Source organism: Lynx canadensis, chromosome A2 (assembly GCF_007474595.2).
Source record: "Lynx canadensis isolate LIC74 chromosome A2, mLynCan4.pri.v2, whole genome shotgun sequence".
NCBI classification, from domain to species: domain Eukaryota; kingdom Metazoa; phylum Chordata; class Mammalia; order Carnivora; family Felidae; genus Lynx; species Lynx canadensis.
In genome coordinates, this window is record NC_044304.2 from 48,689,454 (window position 1) to 48,701,530 (window position 12,077).

The following is a 12,077-nucleotide window of genomic DNA, read 5'->3' on the forward strand; positions in this document are numbered from 1 at the left end:
TTCAACTATTTGGAGACATGTATAGTAAGTACTATGAGTTCTAGCTGAAGACTGTATGTTGTCAAAATAAGATTTTAACTGATAATCTTAATTCTTCCTTTGACTATACATTTTTCAAGATGAGAAATAAGAATAAATTCTAGTTGATTTTAAACACTCACTGTGGATAAATGTGAACAAGGAAATCTATTTTCACCTCTATCATTTCTGTTTTCTTGGATATTCTAGCTGATGTAATTAAAAAATAAAACTAAATGAATTTTTATAATATGAGTTCCTTACCTGAAAATCCCAAGAAAATAAACCAAAAGCTATTAAAACTAATAAGAATTTTAACAAGGGTGTAAGTCACAAAGTAAATATACAAAATTAATAGATTCCTATATACCAGCAATAAATAGAAAACAAAATGAAAATGTTATATCATTCATAATGCAATAAAAATAGCAATTATCTAGAAATAAAGTTAATATTAATTATCTAGAAATAAAGTTAACAGTGTGCAAGGCCTACATGGAGACAGTCATAAAGTTTTACTAATAGAAAAGAATGAACAACAAAATGGATAAAAATAGTTATTTTCCCATAAGGGAAAATAAAATATTATAAATATATCAATTCTTCCCACATTAATTTATAAATATAATGCAATTCTCATCAAAATCTTAATGGAACTTTATTATAAACTTGAAAAAAAATATGCTAAAATTTCAGCTGGAAAACTAAACAGTGTGATTGCCTATGGTAATTTATAAAAGAACAGTTATGAAGAGAGGATACATTCCAACTAATATAGCCTTAAACACTGTAAGCTTATAAGAACTAAAATAGTAAAACACTGTCCTAAGACTTGGAAGATAGAAAAATGGAATAAGTAGAGAATACACCCTGGTGATCCAAGGATATTTAAGGATTTAAGCTGTGGGGTACCCAGATGGCTCAGTTGGTTAAGTGTCCAACTCTTGATTTCAGCTCTGGTCAAGATCTCATGGTTTATGAGATCAAGCCCTGCATTGGGCTCTGTTTTGACAGCGTGGAGCTTACTTGGTTCTCTCTCTCTCTGTCTCTGTCTCTCTGTCTCTCTCTCTCTCTCTGTCTCTCTCTCTCTCTCTCTCTCACACACACACACACACACACACACACACTAAATAAACTTAAAAAAAAATTAAGATGTGACAAGAGATAGTCTTTGCCATAAGTATAGACTGCTGCTCTACCATCTATAATGATTCCAAATAATTTCAATATAGGGAAATATTTAAACGTATTTCCCTAAATATTTCTGTCACATTGGTGGGGGTAGGGGCTTGAACAATATTCTAACAAAATATTCAGGGATATCTACAGAGAATTGAATTAGCTTTGAAGATTCTTTTTTCTTCTAATAGCAAAAACTTAGTGAGTGTTTTAAAATTTAACAATAAATGTTAGGTTTAGATGAGCAGAATATTCTACAATGAAAAAGAGAGAGAAAGACAAATGAAAGGGTCAGGGGGAGGGAAGAAGAGATTAAGACCCACATTTTTATAGTTAGTAATATGTATATCCATACCCAAATGCACACACAAAAATGAGAGACAAATTGTTAACAGGGATGAAGGTATTAAAGTTATTTCTTCTTTTTGTTTTCTAAGAAAAAGCACAAACTCATTCTAAACAACTACAATGGATTGTAGATGTTTTCATTCCTATTTTGGACTCATCATTAGTGAAAACCATGTTTGTGTGATAGGTTTTTATGAAGAGCAGAGAATAATAAAATAAGATGAAAATTTAGTCATCTGATTCAGATGAAAAGTGCTTTAGTTTTTTTTTTTTTTTAGAGGCTTTTTTAAAGTTTATTCTGAGAGAGAGAGAGCACGCATGCAAACAGGGAAGGGGCAGAGAGAGAGAGATGGAGGGAGAGAATCCCCAGCGGGCTCTGTTCTCTCACTTGGAGCCAGATGTGGGGCTTGAACTCAGAAACTATGAGATCGTGACCTGAGCTGAAATCAAGAGTCAGATGCTTAACCAACAGAGCCACCCAGGTGACCCCCCCCATGTTCTTTTTAATCAGAGAAAGGAAGTTTCAACAAGAGATGAAATACCTACTTTCTATAGCCAAAGTGTCACTACACTAAATTTTCTTCATCAAGAGATCGATTCTGCATTTCCGTAGGAGATTGGCAAGAGGGGAGGGTTTCAGTAACAGAAAGAAAAAGTAGCACTAAGGTATCAAGGAGAGTGTGAAGGTCAATAACTGAAGACGACTAATAAAATTTGGCCAGTTGTAGGTACCAGTTATAACACATACTTCAAAATAATTACTTTGTGTGCTTAAACATTCTTTTGAAAATAAGTAAATATACAACATAATACTTAAATAAATGCATAGATCATATTTCATAGGTTACATAAATTCTTGCAGTCCTTCATCTCTTACTTTGAGGAGGCATGTCCTTATGCAGCTATATTTTTATCACAGAAATGAAACCCATTTGTTCTTTCATTCCTTATTCTAGCATATGCATAATGTAGAAATAAGTACACTGTATATAAGATGTTTGCATGATCCTAAAGGACTATATGAGTCTTAACCTGGGAGCATCTTATTTATTATGAAGAACTAGACCACATATAGTGACCACTTTCAATGGGTGCAGGTAGTGAGGGAAGCAATCTGTTTCACCAGGATTTTCATTACTGAATTTGGGTACAGTTTAGAAAATGTACTAGCATTGGGAGTGCTCCATAATTCTGATATTTTACAGCAGCTACATAAATGCAAATTCAAGTAGAGGACTGGATGTATCTTCATTAGCGCTGTTTCAAAGGTAGAAAGGGATTTTGGCAGTAAAGACATCTGTGCAACAGCACGAAGCTTTTACATTTTCACAAGTTGAAACTGATGGAAATGAATTGACATGCTTGGCTTCTTTCCTTTTTATTTCTTATATGAAAAAGTCTCTCTCTCCCACCCCCCACCTCTCTCCCTCTCTCTTTGTCCATTCCTTAATCTATTTCCTTTTTTTCTGCCTAGAGTTCTTATTCAGTTGATGTTTTCCTACCTAAAATTTGTAAGCTTGGGACTATAAATGAAACATAGGGAGCTCATTCTACTGAGATATTTGTATAAGCTTCAACAAGACATTTACATAAAATGTTTGAATAACAGTCTAAGATTGATCACTAAAAAACTTTCAGTGGCTCTGTAGTCAGTTCTGTGGACAGAAATTGTCCTGAACTCTAGTAATCTACTTCCCTTCTTTGTCTTATTCTTCTTATTAAAATGTTTTACCAGCGATTCAACAAAGTATGGTAGTTAAGAGTTCACAAGTTCACACAGAGGCACTCTCAGGTGTGGGTGCTGCTCTGTCTTACAACTTTGTGACTTAACACAAGGTCATATTATTCTACTTCCAAGTTTCAATTTCCTCTTGTGTAAAATGAGGTAATAATAGTATAGAATATTTACTGATGGTTGGATAAGTTCATGCATATAAACTTTTAGAACATAGCTGGCAGTAGGAAAGAGTTCGGTAAATAGTAGAGATCATTTCTAAAGTGATAATGATAGGAATGTATAAAACTATGTCCTTCCCTTAGGACAATGAGGGGAATGTGATAATGTGTCACAGAGAACTTGGGAAGTCAAATGAGGGGAATGTGTTAACTTAGGAAACACACCGTTCTCTGTTTGGATTATCATTGCCCCATGTATTAATCAACCAGTCTGTCCCAGTCATCATGCTAAGCAATGTATAATCATTATTCTTATCCCTCAAAACAAACTTTTATTAATGATAGCTCATTAAGAAGTAAACTAACTTCACCAAGGTAAACACTCATGAAGAGAAACCTCAGGCTTTGATTCTAGATCTTGTCAATACTAAAGCCCATTTTATTTCCACTGTACCTCACTACCCCTGTCTCAGGATGTTGCTCCTCATCTGGAGACTGAGGCTTTCTCACACTGATTTGAGGCTTTGGATCAGTGACAGTGCCCCCAATGGTCATGGAGAAAAAGTACATCAAGGGTGGACTGCATGGTGGGTCATCTACTGCCAAGGCCATATGACTTAACAGTAATGCAGACCTAGGAAAATTGGTAGAGGAATGAGCTTTCAGAGGTGGTAACCAGCTTTAAACAACACTGTTTGGTTTAGGAATAGATTAATATTGAGTAGAATTTTTTGAGGGCTCAAGCAATCACCTTGAGTGTAGCTTTGGCATCTTTGGAGCAGAGTTGACTATTGGGCTTGGCTTGAAGAAAGATCAAAACTGGCCTTTAGATACTTGAGAAATACTTATGATAAAGCAAGGGTGAGTCCTTGGAGAGAATACAGGCAGAATTTTGTGAAGTTGCTCATTTTTATAGGTGGACTAATGCATGCTAGTGTTAGCCTATTGCATGCTAGTGTTAGAAGAATGAGGGGACAGAGCTTGTAATGGTCATTAGTGAGAGGTCCTGAGGTTAGGACCTAAGACAGGGTCCTAACTGATTGTTATTTCAGGGCTTCCCCTTGGGTATTTGGAATCCCAAGCAAACATTTTTTTACAGGGCCTCTTTATTTATACGTAATTTGACTGAACTAAAATCAGAGTGTCAGGCCTACTTAGGTAGCCTTATCTCATGTAATCCTAAGAAAAAGTACTATACCAGGTATGGGGAGCAATCTGCATGTTAGGCTACCCTCCTGGAACTGGGTCCCTGCTATGGGGCCCTAGGATGATCCTTATAAGTTCTAGAGCTCCTTGGGGCATCTGGTTAATCCTGTGTAAGGTAGAGGGCCAGAGGATTCTTTAAGTGGGAAAAATGGGAATCAGACCCCCATGCAGGCTCCATGCAGGCAGGAATGCCAACCCTCTACCATCACCCAAAGAGGAGCTTAGAGAACTTTAAAGAAGGCCCTCCAAAGTGCAGGGACCACTGATGTAAAGGCCTTGTGGCAGAGAGCCTCCAGCCTGGTTCTAAGGGTGTTATTTAGCTACTTTATGACATTTTTTGAAAAGTCCATGAAATAATGCATGCAGCTTGCTTAGACATTTCCTCACAGGTGATTGGTACTCAATGTTAGATGTCTGATGACATCTACCAATATTCATGGGCTTTGTCAACTACACCGATCCTATGCAAACTCCAGTTAGGCGATTGTGTTTCTGTTGTGGTGGTGATGATGGTTTCTAATAGTTTATAAGAAGCAAAGCATGATTCTGAATGTTTGTGAGAATGTTTACAAAGTTTGTTTTCCTAACTACCATGACTCATGTGATTTCCATGCTATCCTCATTCCCTCTTCTACAGAGGAGGAAACAAAAGGCCAAAGCACAAAAGTACCGCCTTTTGTGCTGTCAGAAGGTGATTGGTTGCATTTAGGTGGTTTACAGTTACCGGGTGCAACGTCTTTGGACGTTGAGCAAGCCCTGTATTGTGAGTCAGTGGTCATAAGTATAAATAAATCTCTCACATCCGGGTGGTGTGCTCTCTCATGTGGTGCTTTCTTTTTTTTCCAGATCCCCCAGATCAGTTACGCATCAACGGCACCTGAGTTAAGTGATGACAGGCGCTACGACTTCTTCTCTCGTGTGGTCCCACCTGACTCCTTCCAAGCTCAGGCTATGGTGGACATTGTAAAGGCCCTAGGCTGGAATTATGTGTCTACCCTTGCATCTGAAGGAAGTTACGGAGAGAAAGGTGTGGAATCCTTCACGCAGATTTCCAAAGAGGCAGGTAGGAAGAGATTGCAATGGTCAAGATGACCCTCTTCACATACCTGTGGCTTGTAGTGTTCTTCTCAATCTTTACTAAACACACACTGTACATAATCACCATATCCCTACTCTCATATTCCCTACTGCCTGTTAAGTGAATTTGTAAAGACTTCATTTATAACACTTTGCCATTTTTGAAGAGAATATTTTCAAAAGTGTGAAACTGAAGTACTTGAAAGTATTAGTAGCAGAAGTGGAGAAAAGATGCTGTGCACTAAATTTGGTATCTTATTTCTGTGTAATGAATAACAGTGTGGATTGCAGCCTGCATACAGAAGACTAAGACAGTATTGCTAAATGTGCCTCTCCACACATACCCTTCCTCTCTGCCCCTCTCCAAAATACATAGAATTATTTAGAAGTATGAGACCCTGGTCATGGTGGCCCTTTGCTTTGAAGAGAAATGACAGTGATAGCTCTGAATTACTTGTCCAAAATAAATTTAAATAAATTATCTAGGCTATAGCCTGTATTTAGACAAATAATCTTTGGAACTTTAGATTATTTTGAGAAAAATGGTTCAATTAAGTAGTGCTTGTAGTAGATTCTTTTATGTTTATTTATCTCAAAATGGAAGTAAAGGGTTCAGCTGTTTGGCCAGCTGGTTTTCATTGGGCAGATTTTGAAAAATGAGATAAAATTCTTGCACGTAGAAATTCTGGCAATAAATATTTAGACTTCCCCTAATGGAAATATTGGATGTAGTAAACATATATTTAAAAAAACACATGCTTTGATGTTCCTGTAAAGTTCTTAATGCTAATGTTAGGTCCTCCATTTGGTTGTGAGTATTTCATCTAATCTAAATTGTTATTGACTGGAGTAGTTAACTAATCATAAAAGCAAACAAACAAACAAGGTGATAGAAACAGAGGTCCTTTTCATAAGGAAAGATGTCATAAATCCTGAAGACATGGTTTTGAATATTTGACTCAGACTACAGATATACCCAGAAATGTAAAGCTTTGGCATGTATCTGCACATGGCTACTGAAAGGAGGCCAGGGCTTGTGTAAATCCCATGATTTTAAGTCAGTACATTATCATTAGCTCTATTTTGAATAATTCACTGGAAGCATTACTTTTCCTTCTGACTGAAATATTCTTACTCTTAGTACCTTTGACTAGATAACTTTTGATCCTTCATAGGTCTCATCCTAAATGCCATTTCTAGGTTAATATAAACATTCCCCAAATTGCCTTGGTTCTATTTGCTTGACCTTGTATTTCTAGTGTCTTTTCCCACAGCACTTGTTACATGGTAGTATAATTTGTTGGTGGTGATGTTTTCTATCTTGCCCCCTAGACTCTACTAGGGGATCATGTCCGTCTTATTCACTACTGCTGTCCCAGCTGCTGTGTTTCCAAGGGAAACGTACTTAATATAATTCATTTAGAAATTTTCTGATTAGGAAAGAAATCCTGTGTTCTTGTATCATGCATGCAATGATTTGTAGGAGTCATTAATAATTGACTTCATGCATTTCCAAAGAAATACCTAATCAGTTTTGATAATTGTGTTTTTATTTCTTTCTTTGTTTCTTCGACTTCTGCTTTGACCCAAATGCTAGAAGCCAATTTAGAGCAATAACTAAAATATGAGTGTAAAAGCCAATAGACAAGACAAGTTAAAGAGAAAATATGGGTAAAATAGTAAGATGAAACTCAGAGATAAAGTTCAGATACCATCTTATTCTACGTTATTGCTGCAAGTGGGTCTCAAATTTAATGCTGATCTTTTGTGCTGGACAAAGCAAAGAGCACTACTCATTTTGTTACAAAATTTACAGTGTTCATAAGGTCAAAATCATGTTGATTGTCCGGTAAGGGACAGGAACAAGACAAATGTTTGCTCTGGATCTGTTATAAAGAGCTATATTTTCTAGACAGGTCAGTTGTGAATTTCATATGGTTGTTTATTCCTAGTGTCACTTGGTGAAAACTTAAGATATAATATCAGAGTCTGCTGTATAATGACACTGCAAAAAGGAAAAGCCTTTATGGTAATATGGTATCAACTCCCAGCTCATAACTTTAGCTAAACATACATTGAAATAACCCAGCTCAGAAATAAAGATTGTATCCTCAGCAGCCATTTCAGATGAGATCCTTCAATCGGAGAGCCTTTGAATTGGGGATGAGAGTAACTAAAAAGCCAGCTGCAGAATTGCAAGAAAACACTGAGGGTTTAGGTAATGTCTTGCAGATTAGTTTTCTTCCTATAAGTATTATAATATTCATTATGTACTTACAGTAAACTTAATCAAAACCATTGCATTTGTGCAATTAATTTAAGTGAATTCACTCATGTGCTTAACAGACACCCCTGCCCCACCCCTAAAGAAAAAAAAAACAGAGAAGGGGGAAGAATTGCAATTTAAGTGGCATGTAGTACCTTTACTCACCAATGTATACACTACTTAGAGAAAACTTGAGTGGGGAAACATGATTCCATTGCTTTCAGCTGTGTTCACTTATGTGGCCTTGTAATATGAGCATCTTGCTACCCCAAATGTGACTTCAGTAGATAGAGATACATATTCATATGCCACTATCTCTACAGTAATCCAACTGCCTCCTCTGATATTCAAAGAAACACCAATATATTCTAATTCAGAACCATAAAAAGGAGCAGAAAAATTTCCTTTATTGGAACTTCTTGAAAGTATACATGCTTAGGGAATTTTAAGGGTAATTTTAATATTTTTAAGTTTATTTAGTTTGAGAGAGAGAGAGAGCGCACAAGTGAGCAGGGGAGGGGCAAAGAGAGAGGGAGGGAGAGAATCTCAGTCTCACGAATCATGAGATTGTGATTTGAGCCAAAATCAAGAGTCGGAAGCTTAACTTATTGAGCCACCCAGGCACCCCAAGGGTAATTTTAAATGTCTACTTTTTCTCTTGTCTGATGACTGTGGAACCTGGTCCTCAAAGATACAGGTCCACGTGCATGTGTAGGAGGGGTGGCATGGCACAGAGATAAGCAAGCCCTGTGGTGTCAGGAACATGTAGGTTTGAGTTAACAGATGCTATTACTTTCATGCTGTAAAACTTTTGATACATGATTTAACTTTTCAGGTCTCTGATTCCTCATGTAGAGAATGCAGTTAGTACCTGATTCATCAGGTTAGTAAAGTAAATAACATCATATATAGGGAATCATGTAACACCCAACAATACCAGATTATTATTAATGCATCACACCAGTTCTCTATAAATTAGTAGAATTATTTGAGTTATAAAAATTTGAAAATAATGCAAGTGATAGATGACTTTTGCCTTTAGTTATAGCTACAAGGTTATATATATATATATATATATATGTTATATATATAATTATATAATATGATATAAGTTACATATATATATATAATAGTGAGTTGCTATTTTTGATAATATGCTTTCATTATATAAGAAGCATAAGAAGAAGGGGCGCCTGCGTGGCTCAGTCAGTTAAGTGTCCAACTCTTGGTTTTGGCTCGGGTCACAATCTTTTGATTTCGTGACTTTGAGCCTTGCATTGGACTCCAAGCTGACAGCCTAGAGTCTGCTTGGGATTCTCTCTCTCCCTCTCTCTCCCTCTCTCCCTCTCCCTCTCTCTCTGCTCCTCCTCCACTCATGCTGTCTCTGTCTCTCTCAAAATAAATAAATAAACTTTAAAAAATGCTTGAGAATCATTAAGAAAAAAGAAGTTAACTGTTCAAATTGTCCTATGTATGTAATGTGTGTGCGTGTGTGTGTGTGTGTGTGTGTGTGTGACAGAGAGAGAGAGAGGGATGAGAGTAAGGGATGTTTCTATGTACCGCTAGCAGGCTTGAAGGGGTTACTCCCATTCATAACCATTTGACTTTGAAGATTATGTTTCTTCTCTTTTATAAATGTCTTTAAGAGTTTCACCCTTTCAGAATACTTTAGTTCCAAAATTTACTTTAGATTTAAGTCCTGAAGCAGAGGCTACTTGTAGAACTACCACCTGAGGTGTATCTACCATGCCCATAGTCAAGAACATGGGTGAGCTCTCCTTTGCCATACTCTGGTAGCACAAGTGAAGACAATGATGTTTGAAGAAAGAAGCCATCCTTCAACAGGAGGCCAAGTAATTTGTTTGGAACATGGAAACCTAGGCATATATCTTCTCTATGCTGTCAAGGAAAATCTCAGTAATTCTCCTCTCATGTAGTTGTGAGAAATTGAAATATGCATGGATGCGGCTCCTTGTTGAACTTTCAGAGAGGACCGTAACATGATTTTCTCAGATGATGAAATTTTTATAGAATAGTTATACTTGCACAAATTGCCCTGTGTGTTTGAATGAATGCACATGCAACAGCAATGAAAGCAATTTATTGCTTAATATCACAAGGAATGAGACAGTTCACTCTCAATCCACTTTAAAGTTCAGGTTGATGTAATAACCTAAATAGCCTAAAGTAGAGATACAGAGGCCTCTAAGTGAAGGTAAAAGTAAATACTTATGAGAGTATTTACACCATTAGTATATTCCAGATTTTTGAAGCAAATTCAGTTCAAGGATCATGAGAGTAAGGACACCACATGTGATTCTTAGACTTTGCGAGACAATTTTCAGGAGAATCCCGAATGACCATTCCTTCACAGTATGACACAAATAGTAATGATTTGCTACTGCCATGGTATCATGATATATGTCAACTTTTCAAAACCTGAAATAACAGTTGAACTATCCTTTGGGTATTTCATGCCAATCACTTAATTAAACAGATATTTCAATTTGTCTTATAAAGTAATTACCATTCTTATTCAGATAAACTGTAGAATTTATTTTTATTTAACACTTTATTTTAGCCTAGAATATTTTTTCCTAGAATAATTTTCTAGAATAATTAGGTGAGACTTAATTGACAATTAATAACTTTTATACAGCCCTTAGTCTTTTAAGATCTTAGAACTAGTTGCTTATTATAGGATTCTGTGCTCTCTGTCTTCTGAAATGCAACATTCTCCTTCGTTGTGTATGAATTGTCAGTCTTCCCCATCCTCCCATAACCTCTATGAGGTCAATGATTTTTGCCTTACACCCCTATCATCTACTGCAGTATTTGACATATAAAAGGCATTTAGTAAACATTTAAGGGAAGGAGAGAAGGAAGGAGGAATTGCATTTCTTCCTTTGCCCTTTAGAAAAACAACCCCCCCCCAAAAAAAGCCTGTAGAAGAAGCACTTATGACATAAAATTTCATGATATATAATTTTGTGACTTGTGGGTCACACTACATTCTTCTCTCTTATGATCCTCCCACAAAACTTAAAGCAGTATGATGCAACAGTCTGTAATTCCCAATGCCTCCATCTAAGGTGAATTTCAGGATAAACTTTCCTTTCCTTTCCTTCTTCCTTCTTCCTTCTTCCTTCTTCCTTCTTCATTCTTCCTTCTTCCTTCTGTATGCCTGTCTCTGTCTATGCCATGGTGACTATAGAAAACTTAGAGGCATTTTTATATGTAGTTACAGTATTTCCTGAATGAAGTGTTCAGTGGTCCTAGTCTAAATACAGGCATTAAACATTCAAAGTCTAAATTTCAAAATACAAAATCACAAGGACTCTCATGGTATCATTTATCTTCAGTTGTCCTTAAAACTGAACTGTAAATTCCTGAAGAAGAGACTTTATATTTTTTTTATTTTATTTTTTGGATTTTCTGTGGTTAGCACAACATTTTAAAAAAAATTTTAACGTTTATTTTTGAGACAGAGAGAGACAGAGCATGAATGGGGGAGGGGCGGAGAGAGAGGGAGACACAGAATCGGAAGCAGGCTCCAGGCCATCAGCCCAGAGCCCGAAGCGGGGCTCGAACCCACAGACCGTGAGATCGTGACCTGAGCTGAAGTCGGACGCTTAACCGACTGAGCCTCCCAGGCGCCCCACAACATTTTAAATTTTAACTCATACTCCATTTATTAGCACATCTTAGAGGTGACCCCTTAGCCATATCATCATTACCATTTAGTTCTGGGCCACATTTGATTCACCTTCATTCATAGCCACAGCTATCCATGCCTCCAGATTAGCCCCTCCAATAGTATTCATTCAGCTATAATGATAATTTTTCTAAAATACTAAGAAAGCCATTTCATTATTGTCTGTTGCCTCTCTTTCCCCAGAGGGGTAAGTAAAAGATCTAGCATGGCATATAGCTTCTTTCTAATCTAGTGTCTGCTTTAATCACCAGTCTCATTCCCATACTATCCTTGCCCACTTGTATTCCCATACAAGCCTCCATATGTACTCTCTCTACCTGCCACACGATCAACCTTCTGTGACTATCAGGAGGCTCTGTTCCATTGCAAATG

At 36.8% G+C, this 12,077-nt stretch overlaps 1 protein-coding gene across 1 annotated transcript in view; it reads left to right on the top strand.

Moving 5' to 3' along the window:
• GRM7 (glutamate metabotropic receptor 7) overlaps nt 1-12,077 on the top strand; it is an 822,804-nt gene that overhangs the window by 272,558 nt on the left and 538,169 nt on the right. Inside the window, 1 exon segment of the mRNA XM_030307293.1 lies at nt 5,494-5,710. Within this exon segment, the coding sequence (XP_030163153.1) occupies nt 5,494-5,710 (217 nt within the window).